The sequence below is a fragment of the Argentina silus genome (assembly GCF_951799395.1).
Source record: "Argentina silus genome assembly, chromosome: X".
Lineage (NCBI taxonomy): Eukaryota > Metazoa > Chordata > Actinopteri > Argentiniformes > Argentinidae > Argentina > Argentina silus.
This window is the reverse complement of record NC_139653.1, coordinates 25,701,017-25,726,672: the sequence shown is the minus strand read 5'-3', so window position 1 is coordinate 25,726,672 and position 25,656 is coordinate 25,701,017. Positions and strand designations below refer to the sequence as shown.

Here is a 25,656-nt window from a genome sequence, read left to right as displayed (position 1 = left end):
GTGAATACCTACTGAAGGCACTATATATATATAGTGATGTGAAAAAATAAGTACACCTCCTGGAAAGTTGTCTTCTTTTTTACATATTTGGACACATGGATATTTGAGCTAAATTCCAACCACATTCAAATCACACAAAAAAACAACAACTTTGAAACCATTTATGCAATTAATATAAACAGAAATGCAATTTCCTTAAGCGGAAAAAGTTAGTACAACCCTACTTTTACCATCACATAAAATGGCTAAAATAAAAATCAGGTGCACCAAAACATTATTAGAAAATCATTAACTTGAGAGGGTTCAAGATCAAAAGACCTATCCGTGGTCCTCAGAAGAAAGATTATTGATGCCCATGAGTCTGGGAGGGGTTACAAAGCCATGCCAATAGATCCAATAGATCATCTACAAATGGAGAAAATTCCAGACCACTGGCAAACTACCTATCTAGTCCACCAAATTCAGCCCAAAAGCTGAACGAAAGATGCTCATAGGAGTCTATAAGAACCCCAGGGTAACATCAAGGGATCTACAGGCCTCTCTTGCCACAATCAATGTTGAAGTGCATATGTCAACTGTCAGAATGAGTCTGCACAAACTTGGCCAACATGGAAGGTCAGGAAGGAAGAAGCCTCTGCTCTCAAAAAAGAATATCAAGACACGACTGACGTTTGCCAGACAACATCTGAGTAAAGACCAAAACTACTGGAACAATATGCTCTGAACAGATGAGTCAAAGGTGGAGTTGTTTGGCTGCAAATCCAGACACTTTGGCTGCAAATCTTTGGTGAAAACGAAACACTGCCTTTGAACAGAAGAACCTCATACCAACCGTAAAGCATGGAGGCAGTGGCATTATGGTTTGGGGCTGCTTTGCTGCCTCAGGGCCTTTCCAACTTGCCATCATTGAGTCAACCATGAATTCCATATTGTACCAGAATTCTTGAGGAAAATGTGAGGCCATCTGTCAAAAATCTGATGCTGAACCGAACATGGATCTTGCAACAGGACAATGATCCAAAACACGCAAGCAAAGCTACAACAGAATGGCTCAAAAAGAAGAAATGGAGGGTGAAGCATCCCTTTAAGCAGTCCCAGGCACTGTTATAAGCTATACTTTTACAGTATTCTGTCAGATTTGAAAGAATACACTTGAATGTTTGAATGATTTAATGATTCAGAAAGCCATAGTGTAGCCTAACTAGAAAAAAAAGTTCTGATCTAGTGGGTATTTTGAGTTAATTATGGCATGTTTTCTGTTGGAAATGGGTTTGGTATCTGCTGCCTGTGCCAACATTTTAGAAGGGAGACCCCCTCCACCCACATTAAAGTTTCTGTCACGTTTTACACAGAAACTCAGCCAAGGAAATCAACACAACCAGTTCTCTCTCTAACACTTACTATATTTGTGTGTGTGTGTGTGTGTGTGTGTGTGTGTGTGTGTGTGTGTGTGTGTGTGTGGGTGCGGGTGCGTGTGTGTGTGTGTGTGTGCGGGTGGCAGGAGTGGGTGGTACTGGGCCAGGTGGACATAGAGACCCTGGTGGAGAAGCACCTTCACTCAGTGCAGGACTGGGAGAGGAACTTCAAGGCCCTGAAAGCCCAGGGGAAGGAGTCAGAGCGCCTGCCCAGGTACAAGCCTCTCAGCTGGGCCTGCTGAGGAACCCTTCTATCCCAATTAGATACATTCAGTACATGAATAACTAGCCTCCTTTTAAAACATGCACCCCCTCAACTCTCTGTTTTGGGCTTTGTTGGGTCAGTGGATTGTAGTAACAAAACTTAGTTAATCTTTAGACATACTGTACGTAAGTGTATGACCCACGTCATTCTGAATGTTGCACCTCACCTAATAAGCCCTAGCAACACCTCCTGCCTCCTCCTCCTCCCCCCCTCCCCTGTCTCTCTCCCCCTGTGCCCCTCTCCCTTCACCTCAGTCTGGAGAAGGTGGACTGTATCTCAGTGAACTGTGAGCCAGTGAAGGCAGTGATTGACGACCTGATCCAAAGGCTATTTGATGCTCTGCTGATGTCACTCAGGAAGTCCATACAAGGTAAAGACACGGTCGAGAGCAGTGCCCTCACATGACCAAACGCATGACAATGAAAAACCATGGGATCGGAAAGTTCATATGTATACAGTGTACTTCCATCAGTTGACTCACCTCCATTCCCTACTTTTATCACTTTCTTTCTCGTTTCTCTTTCTGTTTCTATTTTTCTGTTCTACCTTTCTTTCTCTCTCGCCATGAGTAATCCACCCCCCTCTCACTTCTCCCTCTCTCCAGCCCATACCCAGAATATAGACAGTTTTGTGACAGAATCGATGGAGTCTTTGTCCACACGACCAGAGAGTATCAATGAGATCGGAGAGGCCAACGCCAGACACAGCCACATACAGGCCCGCAAACCTGATGTAAGCAACTTCAACAACGCCAAGCAATAAGTCAACCCGCCAATCAATCAATCAATCAATCAATCAATCAATCAATCAATCAATCCATCCATCTATCTATCTATCTATCCATCCATCCATACATACATACATCAATTGTTATGTTTCAGGAATATTTGTAATATTTCTTTAATCGTAGCAGAGATGTCTCTACACTTCTACACTGTGATGTTGTATTATGCAGATAATTGCCTAACTAGTTGTATAACATTGCCTTTGTGTGAAGGTGTGTTACTGACTGTAATGATGTGTGGCCTTAGATTCTGCCCCAGTTCCAGGCTGCGGAGGAGAAGAACCGTCTGCTGCGTGCCGTAGCTGGAGGAGGAATGGACTCTCTCTCCTCCCTCAGAGCCAGATGGGACAAACTGGAGCTGATGATGGAAAGCCACCAACTCATGATCAAAGACCAGGTACACACACACACACACACACACACACACACACACACACACACACACACACACACACACACACACACACACACACACACACACACACACACACACACACACACACACACACACACGGGTGGACACATACACCCCAGAGCGGGGGAACAGTCTCACAAATGCTGAAGTGCACAAGCACAGAGCTTGTGCGTGCACAGACACACAAGTACCAGTTTTCCTCTCTTTCTCTCTCTCTCTCTCTCTGTCTGTCCTTCTGTAGGTGAAGGTGATGAGGAGTAATGCTGAGAGTCGTATCCAGGCCTATAGGCTGGAGCTGGGGAGGTTCCGGGCTCGCTGGGACCAGCTCAAACCCAGAGATGAGGTGTTGGAGACAGGAGACCAAGCTGCGCTGCAGGCCTGTGTCCAAACCATCAGAGACAAGAGACAGGAGTTCGAGGAGCTGGAGCTCACCCGCACACGCCTGCTGTAGGTTACACACACACATAGTATATGTTATTATTATTATTGTAAACTATCGCATTAAATTGGAGAGAGCCAGTGTACGTGGTAGTGCCAGAGAAATGTAAACCAGAGACTCCTGTACACTAACTTCTAATACTTCCTGTTAACTTCCTGATTGGTTAATCACCTTCTGAATGTGTCTCCTCAGTGAGGACTGCTGTCATTTTGAGCTGGAACCTCCAGACTTCTCCCTGGCAGAGGAGACCATCCAGGACATGGAGGAGTATTCCCTCATGTGGTCCCTGTATGAGGAGTGGCAGCAGGGCTTCCAGGACAAGGCCAAGGAAGACTGGATCACATTCAGGTATGGATCTGGGATTATGTCTGCGTTACAGACACATATTCTGGGTGGCCATGGAATATTCAAACTGTGGCAATATTGATGTCATGCTCCTATTGTGATATTTAAGCATTAATGCATGACAGGGTGTGCATTAACAGCCGAAATCCACACACTTCCGGCGGTTGTGACAGAGCACGTAAGCGCAGGTCGAATGCACTTACCGCCGGAAACATATGGATATCGACTGTTAATGCACACCCTGGAGTACATTAATGTTTTTTGAAAACTGATCCCATAGTTGTGCACTGATGTGCACGTCCCTCCAGTTTAAGTGTAAAATGTCTAGTCTAGAATTAAAATTACAAGTTTAATATGCCAACAGGGATACTGTTACTGTTTCCCATTTATCCAACTAGTTAGCCAGCTGTATTCTCTTGTAAAGAATTAATCTTTGGTGGGAAAGAAAAGTAGCAAGCTACAGCACTGGTGGTCATGGTTTGTAGAGTATAGAGCAAGTGTGTTGGCTTACTAGAATTTCTCCGTTGCTAGCTATCGGTTTAACTAGAAAATGACTGTGCAGCCAAAAAAAAGGCTTTTTTAGTACCACATCCACTGGGTAGTGTTATTACAGTGTTGGCATTACATGTATTTTAGGTTTGAGATATTGACATTGTTGTTTTGTGGTAACCAGGGGTAACATCATTCGATACAAGAGAGATGTCAGCCATCTTTTTTGTTTTGAAAAGCCATCGGGTTGACACTTGTATATGTTAACCTTTAACCACCCGGCACCCCTTTTTCAGATGTGTGATGCATGGCTTGGGACGCATGTTTAGCTAATCAGATCACCTATTTCTTCTAACCCGTTTTATCATTTTAATTATCATATCACCTATGAGTTTTTCTCTGTGTGTGTGTGTGTGTGTGTGTGTTTTGCAGGAGTAAGACATATGTTTTTGAGGAGTTTCTGTTTGCATGGCAGGACAGACTGAGGAAACTGGAGCAACATACCACCATGTCTGTCAAACTACAGAGAGAAGTGGACAAGTACAAGGTGACAGAGTCAGACAGACCTACAAACAGACAGACCGACAGACAGACCGACAGACAGACAGACAGACACACACAGACAGACACACAGAACGACAGACACACAGACAGAGTGTTAAATGGTGTATTCTTTGTGTGTATGCATGTAGAGTGTGGTCCCTGTACTGAAGTACGTGCGAGGGGAGAACCTCTCCCATGACCACTGGTTGGATCTGTTCAGACTTCTCGGTCTGCCCAGAGGAACTACCCTGGAGAGACTCACCTTCTCTGACCTTCTCAACGTAGCTGATACCATCACTAATAGAGCCCTGGAGCTAAAGGTACATACACACACACCCTGGTAACCAACGTGGACTTTTTTTCTGATTGCTTGGTATGTCGTAGATAAACACATTCAATCCCAGTCCAGCCAGTGTACTGAAGTGATCTCTCTCTGTCTGGCCTGCAGGACCTGAACAGTCGTGCCCAGGCTGAGGTGACCATCAGGGAGGCTCTAAGAGAGCTGGACCTATGGGGAGCTGGAGCTGCCTTCACCCTCTCTGACTACACAGACAGCACTGGACACACACTCACACTCATCAAGGATTGGAAGGACATCGTCAACCAGGTACATATCTGCAACATGGAAATAGTATGGTATCATCGTATTCATACATTATCTAATCCTAACCCTACAAACCTTGTATCTGATTGTATCTACATCCAGGTGGGTGATAACCGCTGCCTGCTGCAGTCTCTGAAGGACTCTCCATACTACCGCGGCTTCCAGGACAAGGTGAGTCCACACACGCACACAGAAGTAATTAGTGAAGCAGCACACACTACTGTTTTTTGTCCTACTGAATGTTCTTCTTTTAATACATCATACTTAATTAGTGAGCTTCCCAAGCTCTACCTATGGAATTGGTCTTTAATGGGCAGCGATCTAGTCTACAATGTGGGGTGGTGGTTTCTGGGGTGGTGGTTTCTGAGCGAATTGTCATCTTCTCTAGGCTACTGATGATCCATTCTATTCATTGATTCATCATCACATTCAGAAGAGATAACACGAGATTCAAGTTAGATTCAGTTTAAAAGTGCATTTCTCACACACAATAAAAACATGCACATAAAGTAATGGTAAAAGATGTGACAAATTGTATGCTATTTTATTTAATGAATCAGATAAAATAACATAGACAGGAAGTCTAATTATACTACTACTATAGTGCATAAGAAAACCTTGCAAAGCATCAGAAAAATCTTGGCCCAGTTGATTCTTCAGCAGCACAAGGACACTATTATTTGAAAGCAATCAATCAATGTTAATTTTTCACACAATAACACATTTCAGTAGAGGTTTGGACATTTGCTTTGTAAATGCGGCAGTGGCTAGATGTGAACCTGAAGCAGGTCGTTAGACTGTTCGCACCGCAATATCAGCAATGTCAGTAATTTCTACCACAGAAAGATGGGTCTTTTCAAACATCCTTCACAGCTCTTGTTATCACCTTGTGGTGGCTTTCGGCAGCACTTCACACGTCCTCACAACTGGTGTCTGCCACAGCAGCGGCATTGAGGTAGCCCACTGTTGTGATGAAAACATGTATATTTTAAACAGTGACCTTCTGTATACTTTTTCTTTTTTTTCTTTTTTTTCTTTTATAAATATTACCATTTAAAAGAGCACTCTTGCCACCATTCAATCTAATCTAGAAATATAGCTAGCTAAGTAACTAGCAAGCTTACTATATTTATCTGTCATACTTGTTAATGGGCTTGCTTCAGCAAATCCAACTATAGTTAGTGGGCTTTCAAGTCCAACTATTGTTCTTCCTCAATATTTTGCTTCAGCAAAATAATTGTCATACCTTTTTACTGTTTGTCCCCTTTTTAATGGTCACAAAAAGCTATGAAGATATCTCATAGAATGATCTCACTATGTAAACATCTTCCACTACCATAATTTTATCCAGCTGAGCAAGCACACACAGTTTTTACTAAAACATCCCTTACTAATTCTTAATGCATTACACCAACTGATTGAAGTGTAACCAGAGACTGTTGTTAACCTCAGGTGAGTCTGTGGGAGGTGCGTCTGTCAGACCTGGATGAGTACCTGCTTCATCTCAATGCCATCCAGAGGAGATGGGTCTACCTGGAGCCCATCTTTGGTCGTGGAGCTCTGCCCCGGGAACAGGCTCGCTTTAAACGGGTAGACGAGGACTTCAGGTACATCAGATTCTGTTTGTGTGTATTTTGTGTATATTAATGTGTGTGTGTGTGTGTGTGTGTGTATTTTGCGTATATACATTTTAATGTGTGTGTGTGTATTTTGCGCGTGTGTGTGTGTGTGTGTGTGTGTGTCAGGTCCATCATGGCTGATGTTCAGAGGGATAGCAGGGTGACATCTCTGAGCTCCCGGGCAGGAATCAGAAACTCCCTCACCACCATCCTAGACCAGCTACAGCGTTGCCAGAAATCACTCAACGAGTTCCTGGAGGTACACACACACACACACACACACACACACACACACACACACACACACACACACACACACACACACACACACAGGGATTGCTGAATAAACATAGAGATATTTACCTCTTTAGGTCCCCTGAGTTAATGTGTGTGTGTTTGTGTTGTCTGTAGGAGAAGCGCTCTGCATTCCCTCGGTTCTACTTCATAGGAGATGACGACCTGCTGGAGATACTGGGCCAGGCCACCAACCCCACTGTCATACAGTCCCACCTGAAGAAGCTGTTCGCTGGTGAGACTCAGAGAAACACATGAGACCTGCACACAGCTCTCAAACAAGGGCTTCAATGTCTGCTAGCAAGTAATGATGGATGGATTTTAGGGATGGAGGGATTGATGAATGGATACATACAGTGAATAGATGGATTGATGAATGGGTACAGTAGAAGGTGTGTGTATGTGAAACAATTGTGTGTGTGTGTGTGTGTCTGCGTGTGTGTGTGTGGTGTGTGTGTGTGTGTGTGTGTGTGTGTGTGTGTGTGTGTGTGTGTGTGTGTGTGTGTGTGTTCTTTGTAGGCATCAACAGTGTGGAGTTTGATACGGAGTGCCAGCACATCGTGGCCATGCGGTCTCTGGAGGGAGAGGTTGTCCCTCTTAGGAACATCATACGCATCTCTAATCATGTGGAGGTATGGGCATACTTTAGAACCAGGAATTGACAAATTGTCATATTTGTCCTCTTTGGTTTTTTTTTATGTCAGATTGTTTTATACAATGTTATTTCTGTCTCTATCCTGAATACCGTTTCTGTTAAGAGACATAAAGCAAAACCTGTCTGTGTGTGTGTGTGTGTGTGTGTGTGTGTGTGTGTGTGTGTGTGTGTGTGTGTGTGTGTGTGTTACAAGCAAAAATCTATTATTTGAATCTGTATGAATTACACAGAGCATTAAGAATGAAATATGGAGAATGTGGCTATGGAGAGAGACAAAGTTAATATAGGGAGGATGTCTGGCCTGGCTGGTGGGGAGTCCTAGCTAGACGGGGGAGCGGTATAGTTTTTTGACTGCACAAATCGCACAAACAGCAAACACACCACACACACTAGTCTTCATTTATCCCACAGAGCAATAATTTTGTTTTCAGTTCTTGCCCCATTTTAATATCTGTATATTAGAGAAAAATCATTTTGTTTTGAATACTTGAAAGAAGTATATTTTTTGTTTGTAAACCTGGTATCACGGATGTGGGTCTCCAAGATGGCACCGCGAATGGCTGCAATCGGATCCAGCTCAACTTCGCTATTTACTTACTATTTTGCTACTTATTAGTGCCTTTTGTGTGCAGCATGTTGCTGCTTTAATTTCCTATGACCGACTGGACATAAGATCCATTTTTACTCACCATAATTTTTACCTCCCGCACATGGATCCGGTAGCTGGATATCTCGCTGACCTACAGGGCCTTTGTTTACCTAGTGGGCGCCGGCGAAAGACGGCACAGGGGACGGAGGGCTGGTGTCATGGTCAGAGTGAGACACCGCAAAAGCTGTCCACCTCTCTCAACTGTTCTCCTTGCCAATGTTCAGTTGCTGGACAACAAGCTGGATGACCTCATGGGGAGGATTACTTTCCAACAAGACATCAGGGATTGCAACACGCTCATCTTCACCAAGTTGTGGCTATCTCCATCGATACCAGACGCAGCCATTAAACAAGCCGGCTATTCATTACACCAACATGATCGCACTATCGACTCCGGGAAGTGTAGGGGCAGAGGGGTTCATGGTTTATGATTAATAACTGGTGTACTGATGTGGAGCCACTCTCCTCCTATTGTACTTCTGACTTGGAATATCTGGTGCTAAAATGCAGACCTTTCTGGACCCTCTGGAATTCTCATCTGTTATCATTACAGCTGTGCTGTGTACAAGTGAACCCTATGACTGCACTCAAAGAACTGTACACAACAGTGAACAGGAAGGAATCAGCTCATCCCGAGGCCGCCTTCATCATTGCAGGGGACTTTAATAAAGCCAGCTTGAAGAAAGTCCTACCACCAACACATTTTCTGCCAACGCACAGTTCCAACTCTATCATCAAGTTCGCTGATGACACGACTGTGGTTGGCTTGATCACCAAAAACGACGAGTCAGCCTAAAGGAATGAGGTAACAGTCCTAGCGCACTGGTGCCAGGACAACAACCTCTCCCTGAACATCAGTAAAACTAAGGAGCTGATAGTGGACTTCAGGAGGAAGAAGGGGGGGGGACCACACCCCCATTCACATCGGCGGGGCTGCACTGGAGAGAGTCAGCAGTTCCTTGACCGTAAGGCTCTTCAGAGGGTGGTGAAAATGGCCCAGCACATCAAGCCACCAGCCATTCAGGACCTCTACTCTGAGAGGTGCAAGAGGAAGGCTGGGAAGATCATCAGGGACCCCAGCCACCCCAACCACACCCTGTTCTCTCTGCTACCTTCTGTACCTGTGTGTGTGTGTGTGTGTGTGTGTGTGTTAATTTTGTGTGTGTGTGTGTGTGTGTTAATTTTGTTTTTATGTGTGTGTGTGTGTGTGTGTGTTTTCTTTAGGTGTGGCTGAGTGAGCTGTCTGCTGAGATGAAGGAGAGTCTAAAGCACTTTCTGTATGAGTGTGTCTCAGCAGGGAAGAAAGGAGAAGTGGACCCCTCACGCTTCCCCTCTCAGGTAAACACACAAGTAGACTGTCATGTTTTTTTTTTGACTAGCATTGATTTCTATATGAATCATATACTGTATGACTCACTCATGACTCTTTCATGACTCCTGGCTCCTGTGTGCCTCCTGCTGTAGATCCTGTGCCTGGCTGAGCAGATCCAGTTCACTGACGATGTGGAGAATGCTCTGAAACAACAGAGTCTTCATCAGCTTGAGCTGGAGCTAACAGCCAAACTAGAACACTACACCAACATAGACACCAGCTCAGAAGACACCACTAACACAGGTGTGTGAGTGTGACAACATAAAACACATAATAAAGTGGAGAAGAGTTATAGACAAGTTATATACAATAATAACACAGATTAACAGAAACAATAATAATAAAACAATACTACATTAAATTAAAATCTAACTTTTGAGAAACCCAAAAACAATAAAAGCCAGAGAATGACTCACAGACTGGAGGAGAGGCGCTGTGGCACAAGATGTTTCTTAATGTTTTTTTTATTTTTTTTAAATTGGTCTTGCTGTTTGGTTGAGTAATCAGTGGTGGCAAATTGTTCCATGTTGATATGGCTCTATATTGTGCACCGCATAACATTTTGTTTGGTTCAGGTACAGTAAGGAAACCCATAGTTGCATGTCTGGTGGGTTATGCATGTCTATCTTAATGTATACAAGTTGATTATACAAACAATTAGCATTTTTTAACACACAAATATATATCATGAAGACCAGAAGAGAAGCAGTTAATCTCTCCTCAACCCTTCACCAAGAAAGACTAGTATGCATGATGTTGATGCTTGCTCTATATGTGCAGTGGAGGGCTAGGCATGCTGCTGTTTTGAGCCAGCTGTAGCTTTGCTAAATCTTTTTTTTTGCTGCATCCTCCTCTCCCTCCTCCCTCCTCACCCTCCTCTCCCTCCTCCCTCCCCACCCGTCTCTCCTTCCTCACCCTCCTCCTTCCTCACCCTCCCCTCCCTCCTCACTCTCCTTCCTCACCCTCCTTCTTCCTCCCTCCTCCCACCTCACCCTCCTCACTCTCCTCCTTCCTCATGGTCACACTCTTTATGGACAGATTCAGCTAAGGCTTAGCTCTTAGAGATATATAAGATATACCTGATGTCAGAGAAGCCACCATTGAAAAAAATAAGACTGAGTGTGTGTGTTTATTTAGGTGTGTGGGTGCGTGTGCACGTGTGTGTGTGTGTGCGAGTCTTGTTATACCAGCTCATTTATTGGACTCAAGTTTATCTGATGTTAATTATGTTCCCCTGATCAGAATCTGGACTCTTATTTACTCAGTGAGATAAACATTAAACAGCCGTCTGTTCCCAGCTCCCCAGGCTGGCTAGAGATGCTGCAGTAATGATTACACAAGCTAAAGTAATAGCTGTCAGTCTAATCTAATGACTGGGGCTGGGTGGCCACATAAAGCTCTGCTAGGGATTACAGTCCCATGATTCAGTGATAAAACAGAGGACTGCTCAACCAGGGCAGCTTGACCTGAATCTTGGACCACACCACAGTGTCCTGGCTGGAGACTGGGCTGCTGTCACAACTGCTTCTCTGTCCTCAGACTCTCAGTGTTCACCCGGAGGGATTTAGGGATGGACAATGTAATGGATGGATGGGGTAGGAGTAAGATAGGCAGATAGCGGTGTGTGTAGATGTAGGTCCATTGATAGATTGAGATTTGATGGATGTGTATTAATGCGTGGCTCCTGTGTCGTCCTCTCTCTAGAGTCCAGTGTGTTGCAGCTGAAGCTGAAAGCCTTGATCCTGGACATCATCCACAACATCAGCGTTGTGAAGCAGCTGTCTGAGGCCGGGGTGACCAGCCCTGAAGCCTGGGCCTGGAGAAAGCAGCTACGCTTTTACCTAACACCAGACAAACGCTGCCAAATAGAGATGGTGGACGCACTCTTCAGCTACACTTACGAGTACCAGGTACAGTATACACATGCCTGTGCTGCATACTATATATACCGCTTACTATATCAACCTCTCTTTCTGCTTCCTCACCCACGGCACTGTGCCATGCACTCAGGAAATGTCCTATGCTGCTTCACATACAGTACGTGTACCAGGTACACCTGAAATACACAACCACATTATGTACAAGTACAAGATACACCTGAACCATCATCACCACTTATGAATACAGTTTCCAGGTACAGTTTACATGAAGTACTGCAATTTACCTTAGGGTGGCACTGTTCATCCAGAGATGAGAGATCCACTCAGAGAGAGTGATACTCTGAATCTTTGGATACGCCTTGACCTGTATTTGCTGCATTCCCTCTTAACCCTCTCATCCATTCTCCTCTCTTTCTCTCTCTTCTTCAATATCACACTCCCCCCCACCCCCCCTCTCTTTCTCTCTCTCTCTGTCACCCCCCCCACCCCACCCCCCCAGGGTAATGCAGCTAAGCTGGTGCACACACCCCTGACAGACAAGTGTTACCTGACCCTGACCCAGGCTATGAAGATGGGTCTAGGAGGAAACCCCTATGGACCAGCTGGCACAGGCAAGACTGAATCAGTCAAAGCCCTAGGGGGGCTCTTTGGACGACAAGTACTGGTCTTCAACTGTGACGAGGTACGCACACACACACACACACACACACACACACACACACACACACACACACACACACACACACACTAATATCAAGAAAATGTGTGTGTGTGTGTTGCAGGGTATAGATGTGAAGTCTATGGGCCGTATCTTCGTGGGGTTAGTGAAGTGTGGAGCGTGGGGCTGCTTTGATGAGTTTAACCGTCTAGAGGAGGCAGTGCTGTCGGCTGTGTCCATGCAGATACAGGCCATCCAGAACTCTCTCAAAAACCAGAAACACAGCTGTGAATTACTGGGGAAAGAGGTGAGGACACGCTAAGGCACATACACAATTTAGCTATTCTTCTCTAGTTTAGCATTTAACACCTATCTGTAACACATCTCTCTTTCTGTCTCTCTGTCTCTCTCTCTCTCTCCCCATTTTTCTCTCTCTCTGTCTGTCTCTCTCTCTCTGTCTGTCTTCCCCTCCAGGTGGAGTTGGACCCTAACTCGGGTGTGTTTATAACTCTGAACCCAGCTGGTAAAGGCTACGGAGGCAGACAGAAGCTGCCTGATAACCTGAAGCAGCTGTTCAGGCCTGTGGCCATGACCAGACCTGACAATGAGCTCATAGCTGAGGTCATACTCTACTCAGAGGGCTTTAAAGATGGAGAAATAGTGGGACGCAAGCTGGTCGCCATCTTCAACCTGGCCAGGTGTGTGTGTGTGTGTGTGTGAGTGCGTGCGTGCATGCGTGCGTGCGTGCGTGCGTGCGTGCGTGCGTGTGTGCGTGCGTGCGTGACACAGTGTTGCAGTGTGTTTGTTTGGGAAAAAAAATATGTAATATCTGTGTGTACTATTTGAGTTTGTGCATAATGTGTGTGTTTGTGTGTGTCACGTATCTCTAGGGAGTTGTTGACCCCCCAGCAGCACTATGACTGGGGTCTGCGAGCGTTGAAGACTGTGCTGAGAGGTTGTGGGAATCTGTTGCAGCAACAGAAGAGGAGCGAGAGCAAGAACAAGAGTAAGACCTTCTAAACTTCCTCAAACACCCAGAATATCCTAACTCTCCAAATGCTCTCTCTCCTGAAAAACGCAACTTTTCTGTCTCATTTAGGGCTTTTTCTCTTCTCCCTGTTCTTTTGTCCTTTTCTTTGTCACGCCAACTCGCATTTATTGTTTACCTCTTTTGTCTCTCCCTCCCACCCCTCCTCCCATTCCCTCACCCTCTCTCTGACCTCTCCCTGCCTCCTTCTCTGATACTTTTCTGTCGATGTCTCTCATCCCCACTCTCTCACTCTGGTCCCCCCTGCACTCTCTCTCTCTCTCTTGCCAGTCTGTCCCAGGGGCTTGCTCTGTTTGCTCCTCTTTGTATTGTCTGGCCAAGTGCTTCAGAGAGGGGAAAAAAGGAAATAAATCCCATTTGTGCTTCCAGAGCCAGCAGCTCTGGAGAGGAGAACAAAAGTATTGATGAACTCTAAATCATGACACGATTAGTAATTAGCACATTTATAAAGGTACTTGTGTAATGGTGTAGAATAACGATTAAACAAGTAACTTTTGTACTTTCTCTCTCCCCCTCATCTTTCTTTGTGACTCCCCATCTCTCCCTCTCCCTACCTGTCAGTCAAAGAGAGTGGTCTTGTGGTACAGGCGTTGAGGTTGAACACCATGTCTAAGCTGACGTTTGCAGACAGCTCCAGGTTTGATGCCCTGGTCAGAGATGTGTTCCCAGGAGTGGCCTTTGCTGATGTGGAGGATCAGACACTCACTGCTGCCCTACAGGCTGTTTACCAGGAGGCACGCCTAGAGCTCATACCCAGCCAGGTGTGTGTGTGTGTGTGTGTGTGTGTGTGTGTGTGTGTGTGTGTGTGTGTGTGTGTGTGTGTGTGTGTGTGTGTGTGTGTGTGTGTGTGTGTGTGTGTGTGTGTGTGTGTGTGTGTGTGTGTGTGTGTGTGTGTGTGTGTGTGTGTGTGTGCGTGCGTGTGTGTGATATATAGATGAATAGATTGCTAGATGTTTATTGTTTCCCCCTGTATATAGATGAAGAAGGCTTTGGAACTGTATGAACAGCTGAGGCAGCGTATGGGGGTGGTTATCGTGGGTCCTAGTGGAGCAGGTAAATCCACTCTCTGGAGGATGCTAAGAGCTGCTCTGGGCAGGACAGGCAAAGTGGTGAGTAGCTACTAAATTCATTCCAACTTTACACAAACAAGTGTCTTCTTGGTGCCAATGTTTTATGCTAGCATCAATGTATCTCAGCTTCATTTTTATTTTTTGAATTATTTATAAAATAATAATAAAGAAAATGTTAAAAACCTGTAATGCAGCGTGACAAACAAACCAACGATCTGCCATAATGTAACACTGGCATTTATCTCAAATGGCACCCTATTCCTCATATAGTGAACTACTGTTGACCAGAGCCCCATACTGTAGGGTTGATAGAATGTAGGAATCTTAATTAGGATATTTTCCACATTAGCTTTTTTCCAGTTTGTTGTCATTGCTTTGCCCGTATGTGTAGGTGAAACAGTACACAGTCAACCCTAAGGCCATGCCCCGGCAGCAGCTTCTGGGACACATAGACATGGACACACGGGAGTGGGCCGACGGGGTGCTTACACACAGCGCTAGACAGGTGGTCAGAGAACCACTGGGTAAGGACCACAACCACAATACGACCACAACAGAATCACAAGGCCTGACTTCATGTTCAGAAATAGTAGCTTTTTTCATAGTCGACTGTGTAAACTACTGTGCTGTATGATATCCTGTTCTGTCCATGGATAAAACTTGTGTGTGTGTGTGTGTGTGTGTGTGTGTGTGTGTGTTGTCCAGAGGTGACCTCATGGATCGTCTGTGATGGGGACATTGACCCAGAATGGATTGAGAGTCTGAACTCTGTGTTGGATGACAACCGTCTGTTGACCATGCCCAGTGGAGAGAGGATCCAGTTTGGACCAAACGTCAACTTCCTGTTTGAGACCCATGACCTCAGCTGTGCATCACCAGCCACTATCTCACGCATGGGCATGATCTTCCTCAGGTGTGTGTGTGTGTGTCTGTGTCTGTGTCTGTAGTGACTACGACATCCTTTTGCTACATTTGCGTAAATCACCCTTGGGCTGGCTGGCTATATTAGACGCTTCTGTTTGACAAAAGTAGAATGTCCAGATGCGATTTGAAATAAAAGATCTTCATTTAATAACGATCCTGTTTCCATTCCATAACAAAATGTAATCCAAAAAATAAAGAGTATTGTCGTAAATAAGCAAAATAGTAAAGCAATGTTTCAAGACAAACAGGACATGGTCTAAAGACTGTGTGCTGTCCCAGCCAAAAACCAAACTACTAGGCCCCAGGACCTTTCCTTTAAGGAAAGGACCCCCACCTTCAATGAGGTGTGTGGTGTGATACTCATCTCCCTTAGATTGTAGACTTCCTATGGCCAGCACTCATGAGCTGAGCTCCAATACCCCAGCTGAAACAGGGAGACTGCTATTCTGCGCCTTCTTGCAGCAAACAGATCTTCGTTATTGGTCTCTCCAGGACGCTGGTCTGTGTCTTGATCTTTACAGCTCGCACTAGTCCTTTAGAGTCTGACTTGACTTCTAACACTCTTCCCAAGATCCAAGAGCCGTGTGGTGCAGAAGGGTCAACCACCATGACCACATCTCCAGGTGTGAAGCTTCTTCTCACTTTGCACCATTTCTGTCTTTCTTGCATAAGAGGCAAGTACTCTTGGCTCCAACGTTTCCAGAAGAAATCTGCCATATACTGCACCTGTCTCCAACGGCGTCTTACGTACAGGTCATTCTTGTCAAAGATTCCAGGTGGCAGAATAAGTTTGGTTTTCAAGAGCAAGATGTGGTTTGGGGTAAGAGGCTCTAGGTCTTGTGGGTCACTGGTGACTGTAGTGATTGGGCTGCTGTTCAAGATGGCCTCTACTTCACATAAGACGGTTTGCAGTCCCTCTTCATCTAGAGTCTGCTGCTTCAAAACAGAATGGAGCACCTTTCTTATGGATCTTATGAGCCGTTCCCATACACCTCCATGGTGCGATGCTCCAGGGGGGTTGAAACTCCACTGTACACCCTTTTGAAGTAAAGTTCCTTGTATATTGTTCTGATTTAGAGAAGAGAGGGCTTCCCTCAGCTCTCTTTCAGCCCCAACAAAATTAGTTCCGTTGTCAGACCTTGCCCTCTTCTACAGGCGAAACGTCTCAAGGCATTAATACATGAATTTGTATCAAGGGAGTTGGCGACTTCAATATGCACCGCCCTACTAGTCATGCAAGTGAATAACACCCCGTACCTTTTCAATATGGTGTGTCCTCTTTTAATTTCGATTGGGCCAAAATAATCAACACCCATATTTGTGAATGCAGGCAAGTCTGGCTGGAGCCTTTCCTGTGTCAAGTCAGCCATCTTCTGCTCTCCAATTTTGGCACTATGCTGTCTGCACACAACACACTCACCTATTATTTTCCTTGCTGCAGAGTTAGTTTTGATTATCCAGTATCTTTGGCGAAGCTCTGAGAGAATGTGGTTTCTTCCTCCATGTCCAGTCCTTTCATGTATGTGTCGTAGAATGAGTGTGAATATGTGACCTTTTTGGGGAAGTATGACAGGGAACTTGGTCTCTTCTGGCATATCTGCCCTACTCAGATGTCCTCCTACTCTGAGCACTCCATCCTTTAACACTGGGTCAAGTTTATAGAGGTTACTTATCCTTTTGACACTAGATGTCGCCATTTGCAATGCTGCCATTTCCTCTGGGAAGCTTTGCTGTTGGGTGTGGCAGATGATTGAGTTCTCTGCCTTCTCTAGATCTTCTAGAGTAATGGTCTGTCCACCCAGTGTTGCTTTGACACATGCCATCTTCTGGTCCGCAACCTTGCCAATGCCTCAAGTGACTATGTTTGAGGCACTGACAGTGGACTGAAACTCGTTTCTTCTGCGAGCCAACAGTTTCAAAGCTTCTTTTAGTTTCTGAATCCATGCCACCGCAACCTTCAGCTTTCTCCAGCTGGAGAAGTATGTGATCAACTTGTCTGTAGGATTATAGCTGCCTTTGACAATGACTGTACCTACAGTAGGGTTTCTCTTGACCTCTGGGTCATCGAAAGAGAGCGAGGTGGACTCTAGGGGAAACTGTGGCCAGTCCTCTTCTGACCTCCAGATCATGTCTGGGCCATGGATCCATCTCTCATTCTCCAGGAATTTGTCGGCCTTCTGCCCCCTAGAGGCGTCATCGGCGGGATTGGTCTTTGTGTTCACATATCGCCATTGTGTCATCTCTGTGGCGAACCAGCAGGTTCAGAGTTCAGAGGCAGCTTCTTCCCTGCGGCTGTCACCCTACTGAACTCGAACACTGCACCTACCTGACAACCTACTACCCCTGCAACCCCTGCAACCCCCCCCCCCCCCCCCCCCACCCGGACAATTGCACTATCACTCCCCTCCCCTGCTCTTACTCAATACCACTGCTCTTCTGTACATATCTGTCCATACTGTTCATACTGTTCATAATGCACATAATGCACATATCCTTATATTTTCTTAATACTACTGTTAATACTCTGCACATACTGTACATACCTGTTTATACTGTTTATACTGTTCATACGGCATTCCATATTTATATTTATTCTGCTATCTACCTCATGTTACTGTTAATACATATACTGCTAGACTGCATTACCTATACAGTTCATATGCTGCTACACTGTTCATACTGTAACTATTTACTCTGCTATAATGCTAATGCTACTCATATACTGCTTACACTGCACTACTTATATTATACTGCACTACTTACTGCTCATATATTGCACTACCTGTAAATACTGTTCATTGCACTTTCTGCTATTTTGCACTTCTGGTTAGACGCTAACTGCATTTCGTTGTCTCTGTACTTGTACTCTGCACAATGACAATAAAGTTGAATCTAATCTAATCTAATAATGGAGATCCTGTTGGCAACAAATGTATGGATCCTTGTGTGTTCATTTGCTATATACTTAAGTACCGATTGGCTGTCGGTCCAAAACATTGAGCTTTGCAGCTGCAGCTGTAACTCTGATCGGAGTACTTTATCCACCCTAGTGGCCAGCACTGCAGCAGCGAGCTCCATCCTGGGAATTGTAATCTTCTTTAGGGGAGCCACCCTTGCCTTTCCCATCATGAAAGCAACATGGTTAGTGTTCTTGTCATTCACCAGTCTCAAGTAGCTCACCGTACCATATCCTTGCTCACTTGCACCCGAGAAGTGGTGAAGCTGTGCTTGTTTGTGTGTGCCAAAGTCATTTGGCTTGATGCATCTGCGGACCTTGAAATTAGTGATCTGCTAGAGATCTGCTGTCTATTTAATCCATTGCTCACAGAACACCTTGGGTACTTCCTCATCCCAGCCACAGTTCATGAGACTGTAGTGTCCATCCACAATCTTGGTTGAGTCTTCAGCAATCTTCATGAACTGTTTGTCTTCTATAGACATTCCCTTTGTGTCTTCATATGATTTTTCATCGAAATCGATGTTGCACTGTGAGACCAGTAGCTCATGAAGGTTGACCAATGAAATCCTGTTGACAGAGATTGAGTGATGACTGTTGCCTTTTTCTTTTCCTCCTCTTAATGGACCATTAACCACCCAGCCGAGCAAGGTCTTTCCTGCATATGGACCCTCTTCTTGGCTGTTGATAATCTGCCATGGTTCCATTACCACTGGCACATCAGTGCCAATCAACAAGCCAATGTCAGCATCTATGTTGTAGAGTTTGACATTTTTGAGGTATGGCCACTTAGATAATTCGGGTTTGGGATGTTTTGTTTTGTGACAGGCATGGTCTTCTGGGTGTAAGCCACTGGGAGGGCTATGAATGTGTTACCATGTAGCTCGCTCTCCTCCAGACCTGAGACTATATGACTGCTGACTGTCTTTTCTTGACCCATGGTGCGGAGAAGGATGTTTGTTTCTTTTCCTCTGATATTCAACTGGTGCATGAGTCGGTTTGTACAAAATGTAGCTGAGCTGCCAGGGTCGAGGAATGCATATGTTTGCACTATTCTATTTCCTTTGCTGGATTTCACTTTAACAGGCACAATAGACAATACACACTCCTCTTCGCCGGCCCCAATGAAAACAACATGATTTCAGAGAAACCTTCATATCGGTCTTTGATGTTTCAGACTTATCTGCTGGTCCTAAGGTTGTTCCTTTTCTGTTTTCCATTTTCCCTATGTGAAGCACAGTTGGGTGAGTTTGATTGCACACTTGGTATGTGAGGCGCAGTCTCTGCTCATGTGCCCAGGTATGAGACACCCAAAACAGATTCCCTTTTCCTTTAGGAAGCTGATCTCTGCGCATTTTCCTTTTGAGTTGCGGACACACGTCCATTATGTGCCCACTTGACAGAATGGCTCATTTGTGAGTTGAGATGAGATGGCTTGTGAGTTGCTATCTTGAGGGTGGGGTGACTTTAAACTGGCATTAATGTTCGCTACACTGGTGGCAAAGCTGCTGCCGGTGAATTTTGGCCTCTGTGATTTGATGGCTATGGGCTTCTTTGACAGTGTTGCGATAATTGACAGTTTGATCTTGAATGTTGCCAAATACAGGGTCTGTTAGGGTCCTTACTTGTATTTCAATGAACTTGACCAGATCACTGAATCTTGCCTTGCTGTTCCGCCTTTCCTGTAGCTTATAGACTAGATCTCCACCTCTCCCTGAGTTTATATGGCAACTTGGTGACCAGAGATGTTAGATTGGAGGCTAAGTCAAGCTCTTCCATATATGCAATTTCTTCCATGGCATTACAGCACCCTCTGAGATATAAAGCAAAGGCCTCTAATTCTTTTCGGGCCTTTTCTATATATGCATTGGCGACTTTGAACTCATTGCTGAAATGCTCTTGGAGGAGGTTTTTAGCTTTTATATAACCCCTCTCTGGATTCATATACAGGCAGGTTCTGACAAGTTCCCTAGACTGCCCCTTAGTGTACTGCTCTAAATAGTCTGTCAGTCTTGTTTTTTATGACATGCTCAAAGGACCTAATAAATGACCTGTATTCAACCAGATCACCTTCAAAGACCTTAATGTCCCTTGGAGGCAGAGGAGAAAGTTGCAGTTGCTTGACAAGAGTGGCAGTAATGTTATTTTGGCTCTGTAAGATGTTGTACAGAGCTGCATCTTGCATAGGATTCAATTGGGTTGAAGGGTCTGCGCCAGGCTGTGTGCACTGACGAGCACTGTGTTGCCTTTGAACAGAGTGGTGTGGTGCTCTGGGCTCTTCTTGAGCTGGGTGATGCAGTGGATGGCTGAAATGAGGTCCCTCCTTTCGACGCACAGTTTGTGTGTCTGCAGCGCTCCTTTGCACTGGTACCTTTTGTGTGAAACTCTTTCTTGTTTCCGTTCCAGAGATTTCATGTTTTCCTACATTTTCTCGGATTTCAGTTCCAAGGTTTCCTTTCGTTTCCTTAGTTGCTCCTTTTGTTTATTGAGTTCTTCCTCTTCCTCCCCCACTGCATGTTTTTCCTTAAGTGCAGTTAATTCTGCCTTTAAAGCAGCCTTCTCTGCTTCTGCACAGATGCGGGCGGAGGCGGTAGATGAAACAGTTGAGTTGGACCTGTTGGAGACTGAGGAAACACTGTCACTGGGAGCAACTTCATCATCAGGAACAGTCCTGTTTGTGGAATTTGACAGCCATTTAGCCACATCAACAAAAAACCCACCAGTATAGACTATTTTAGGTTTAAACCAAGTGTCATTATCATCTTTGTTGTCTTGATAGGCAAGGTGTATCGCTTTAAATTCTCCCAACAAAGCATGAAATTTGAACATGTTCTCTTTTACTTCATCTTCATTCATATTGTCCTTCATTAATTCCTTAATTATGTTCTTTCTGTGCGTTAGCTGTCCGAGCTTGGCCTTTCTGGATACGCGCATTTTATAAACATTTTCCTCGTTTACTGCGCTTTCATCTTCATCTGGCGGAAGGTTAAAATCTTCCACAAGAGTTGCATTATCCGTTGCTCTGTTAGCCATTTTGCACAGATTAATTTGCTTTTACGTAATCAATATGAGTTTAGCACACTTTAGAACATGTATCCAATTAATTAATTACAGTCCTGATAGGCAGTTTGTACGCTCCGTATTATTTAATTTGTTATACAGCGGCACTCCAAGCAATTAATGTCACTCCAATGTTCGTCAAATCCACTCCAATAGTGGTCCTGATTTGAGTTTTAATCAAACTTTAATGAATTCCTTCACAACCTTTAAGTTTCAGCGAATATTTGAACATTCAGAGTCCTTGGCACTTAGCTTACCGCTCAATTGCGTTGCTTCGGGACGCGCTGCGTTCATTGTCCCATTGTCCTTTGTTGCGCTCTGGTGCCACGCTGTTTCCAAAAAATCCACTTCTCCTTGTCGAAAGTCCAATAATTCCAAAATCCAAAGGAAGTCTTTAGACTATTGTAGTGACTACGACATCCTTTTGCTACATTTGCGTAAATCACCCATGGGCTGGCTGGCTATATTAGACACTTGTGTTTGGCTTGACAAAAGTAGAGTTTTTTTTCCATAACAAAATGTAATCCAAAAAATAAAGAGTATTGTCGTAAATAAGCAAAATAATAAAGCAATGTTTCAAGACAAACAGGGCAAGGTCTAAAGGACTGTGTGCTCTCCCAGCCAAAAACCAAACTACTAGGCCCCAGGACCTTTCCTTTAAGGACAACTTGACCTGTAGAGGGAGCACACACTAAACAGCAATTAACAAACACACGCACAATACAAGAAATGGCCAATAAAAATGTAAACAAAGGAATTGGCTCCTACATAACCGGCCCCTAATTGTACTTTGGGGTATCACAAAGACAATTATTTATGTATGTTTGTGCTAATAGACAGTGTGTACCTCTGCTTACTCCACCAAATCATTGTCCTTCTCCAGATGCAATCAATGACTCTCTCTCTCTCTCTCTCTCTCTCTCTCTGTAGTGATGAGGATACAGATGTGAGTGCTCTAGTTAAGTCATGGCTGAGGAGTCAGCCTGATGAGTGTCGCAGTAATCTGGACAACTGGCTGGGAGACTACTTCCACAGAGGCCTGGCCTGGGTTCTCAAACAGGTATTTGATCAATATCATGAATAGGATCTACAGAACACCTTGTATGGGGCAAACCATCATGTGTACCCACCTGATTTTGTCATTTTGGTTTAGATTGTGTTTATTTGGTGATTTTGTTGATTTTGTTATTTGGTTTAGATTGTGTTTATTACAGTTTAGATTGTGTTTATTAATGTTCTTGCCTTGGCCTCTCTGTCTCTCAATGTCTAACTCCCCTCTTTCCCCTGCTCCCTGCCTCCTTTTTATGTTTCCCTCCTTCCTTTCTCTCTCTCTCTCTCTCTCTCTCTCTCTCTCTCTCTCTCTCTCTCTCTCTCTCTCTCTCTCTCTCTCTCTCACCCTGTTAGAATGACTTTGTGGTGGAGACCAGTCTGGTAGGGACTGTGTTGAACGGTCTGTCGCACATGGGTGGGGTTACAGAGCGAGGTCAGTTTCTGGTCAGCCTCATCAGGGGGCTGGGAGGGAACTTGAACCTTAAAACACGCCAGGAGTTTGCTAAGGAGGTGAGAGTCTATTAATTCATCAATGTATCCATCTGTCTATCCATGCACGATACCCTTTCCTTCTGACGCTTAAGGCACATCTCCTCTGTGTCTGTGTCTGTGGGTGGTCCCTGCAGGTGCTGAGCTGGGCTAGAGAAAGCCCTCCTGACCCAAGGAAGCCTCTGGACACCTTCTACAACCCTGAGTCTGGCAGGCTGTGTATGTACACACTTGAGCGCCCAGACTGTCTCAGCCTGGAAGAGCTGACACACACTCACAAACTCCCTGTGATCCAGACCCCAGACATGCAGAGAGGGCTGCACTGCTTTGCACACTGGCTCACTGCAGAGCACAGACAGCCCTTCATATTGGTGGGACCAGAGGGCTGCGGCAAGGGGTAAACACACACACACACACACACACACACACACACACACACACACACACACACACACACACACACACACACACACTCACTCTCTTCAATTTCCGGGCCTTTTTTATTTAAAGTGTAACCTTTCTGCGAATAGCACAGAGGACTGGGGCAGGAGAAAGGTGGGTGGGGAGGCAACAGGGGGGCAGATACTTGTTGAATCTACAGTAATTACTTTCATCCTTGGGGGTTAAGGAAGCGTCTATGATTGGGTTTTACACTCTACTTGACTTGAGCTACACACACACACGCATGTACTCTTGCTTCAGTGAAAGGTCATCACACTCAGTCTGATGAAAGAACATCTAATTAATTTTCACATTTTACACTGTGTCTGTGTATGTGTTCTGTGTGTGTGTGTGTGTGTGTGCGCGTGCGTGCGTGCGTGCGTGTGTGTGTTTTGCAGTATGCTGTTGCGGTATGCCTTCTCTCGGCTTCGCTCCACCCAGGTGGCCGTGGTCCACTGCAGTGCCCAGACCTCGTCCCGTCACGTCCTTCAGAAACTCAGTCAGACCTGTCTTCTGCTCAGCTCCAACACCGGCCGCGCCTACAGGCCCAAAGACTGTGAGAGTCTGGTCCTATACCTCAAAGACATCAACCTGCCTAAGCCTGACAAGTGGGGCACCAGCAACCTCATAGCTTTTTTACAGCAGGTAGACAAAACACTGCAGTACACTACTGTACATACAATACAATGCAATACAATACAATGTTGTGTATCACCATCCTCTCTCTATGTTCTAGGTTCTGACATACCAGGGATTCTATGATGAGAACCTGGAGTGGGTGGGGCTGGAGAACATTCAGGTGGTGGCCTCCATGTCAGCAGGTGGTGCTGTGGGACGACACACTCTCACCTCCCGCTTCAGCTCCATCGTGCGCATCTGCACCATAGAGTGAGTTCTCACACACACACACACACACACACACACACACACACACACACACACACACACACACACCAGTTTGGGAGACTTGCAGTTAAACAGGTTCCTACACACTCACTCTCTCATTCTGTTGTAGTTACCCAGACAAGGAGCAGCTCCAGACCATCTACTCTGCATACCTGCAGCCTGTCCTCCAGCGGAGCCTGGGGGGCCAAGCAGCCTGGGCCAGCCCAGGGAAGACACACCAGCTAGCAGGGTCACTGGTGCAGGTCTACCAACAGGTCAGTCCATGGACCCATTTGAAAATCCCCCTAGTTCCTGACCGTTTGGTTTCTGTAGATACTGTACTGGATAGGTGTAAGCAAGCAATATGGTGTGTAAACTTGCAAAGGGCTTGTGAATGTGTAGGCTATATCTGTATGTTTGTAACTGTCTCCTCTCCTCTCAGGTGAAGGCTAAGTTTACCGTTGATGACTACAGTCATTACTTGTTCACTCCATGTGTTCTCACCCAGTGGGTGCTCAGCCTGCTACGATACGACCTGACTGGAGGTAAGGGACCACACCACATGAGAACACGGTGAAATCACAAACCTCTTACTCCTTCTCCATCACACAGTTAAACCTTTTCTTCTTTAAAAAATACTTATCTTTTCCTCACATTTAGGAGGAGACAGGGGACATAGATACAAGGGAGAGACATAAAGTGAAGGGGGGGCAGGATTTTATCTTGTGTCGCTGAGGGTAATACTTGCATGTGAAACAGTAGCGATAAATCTAAGCCATGTCTCCGGCATCTACCCCCTCTGTTTGAGTCCACTTCATCCCACAGTCAGAGATCAGTGTAATCAAGAGTTAAGACGTTTCCTGAATCACGTATTGTTTTGAAAGGTGCACCAACATTCAGTGTCTAGGTCACTGTAATATGTATTATCAATAATCCATAATCATCATCATCATCTGCTGTTACAAAACATCTATAAACTCAATATTTTCTCTATTTACCTGCTGCAGCATTCACCTTCTCCTTCCTATGCCTTGCACTCCCTGTCACACGTCTGCCTCCCTCTCTTTCATCATCCCCTCCTCTCTCCCTCTGTCACTCTCTCTCTCCCCCTGCAATGTGTTCATGCTGTGATAGGGAGTCCAATCATTTATTTTAATTAAAAGTATTTGGGGACAAACTTATTTTTTCCATTGCTCATCATTTTAACTTCCCTCCCTCTCTCCCCCTTGCTGCTTACCTTTTCATTTGGTACGTAACACTCTCTCTCTCTCTCTGGCATGTGCGTGTGTGTCTGTGTGGGTGTGTGT

General features: G+C 45.1%; 1 protein-coding gene across 1 annotated transcript in view; it reads left to right on the top strand.

Moving 5' to 3' along the window:
* Positions 1-25,656, top strand: part of dync2h1 (dynein cytoplasmic 2 heavy chain 1) — a gene marked incomplete at its 5' end in the record, with an annotated part of 120,887 nt that overhangs the window by 9,647 nt on the left and 85,584 nt on the right. The window contains 32 exons of the mRNA XM_083695873.1: positions 1,502-1,629; positions 1,935-2,050; positions 2,285-2,412; positions 2,712-2,861; positions 3,121-3,326; positions 3,511-3,666; positions 4,585-4,699; positions 4,845-5,015; positions 5,144-5,302; positions 5,402-5,470; positions 6,752-6,906; positions 7,045-7,177; positions 7,330-7,447; positions 7,732-7,844; positions 9,741-9,854; positions 9,981-10,131; positions 11,593-11,798; positions 12,268-12,450; positions 12,551-12,733; positions 12,901-13,124; positions 13,317-13,432; positions 14,036-14,235; positions 14,452-14,583; positions 14,936-15,068; positions 15,250-15,457; positions 22,415-22,544; positions 22,889-23,044; positions 23,161-23,420; positions 23,863-24,109; positions 24,201-24,352; positions 24,480-24,624; positions 24,792-24,894. Of these exons, the coding sequence (XP_083551999.1) occupies positions 1,502-1,629; positions 1,935-2,050; positions 2,285-2,412; positions 2,712-2,861; positions 3,121-3,326; positions 3,511-3,666; positions 4,585-4,699; positions 4,845-5,015; positions 5,144-5,302; positions 5,402-5,470; positions 6,752-6,906; positions 7,045-7,177; positions 7,330-7,447; positions 7,732-7,844; positions 9,741-9,854; positions 9,981-10,131; positions 11,593-11,798; positions 12,268-12,450; positions 12,551-12,733; positions 12,901-13,124; positions 13,317-13,432; positions 14,036-14,235; positions 14,452-14,583; positions 14,936-15,068; positions 15,250-15,457; positions 22,415-22,544; positions 22,889-23,044; positions 23,161-23,420; positions 23,863-24,109; positions 24,201-24,352; positions 24,480-24,624; positions 24,792-24,894 (4,960 nt within the window). The remainder of the gene's footprint in view (positions 1-1,501; positions 1,630-1,934; positions 2,051-2,284; positions 2,413-2,711; positions 2,862-3,120; positions 3,327-3,510; positions 3,667-4,584; positions 4,700-4,844; positions 5,016-5,143; positions 5,303-5,401; positions 5,471-6,751; positions 6,907-7,044; positions 7,178-7,329; positions 7,448-7,731; positions 7,845-9,740; positions 9,855-9,980; positions 10,132-11,592; positions 11,799-12,267; positions 12,451-12,550; positions 12,734-12,900; positions 13,125-13,316; positions 13,433-14,035; positions 14,236-14,451; positions 14,584-14,935; positions 15,069-15,249; positions 15,458-22,414; positions 22,545-22,888; positions 23,045-23,160; positions 23,421-23,862; positions 24,110-24,200; positions 24,353-24,479; positions 24,625-24,791; positions 24,895-25,656) is intronic.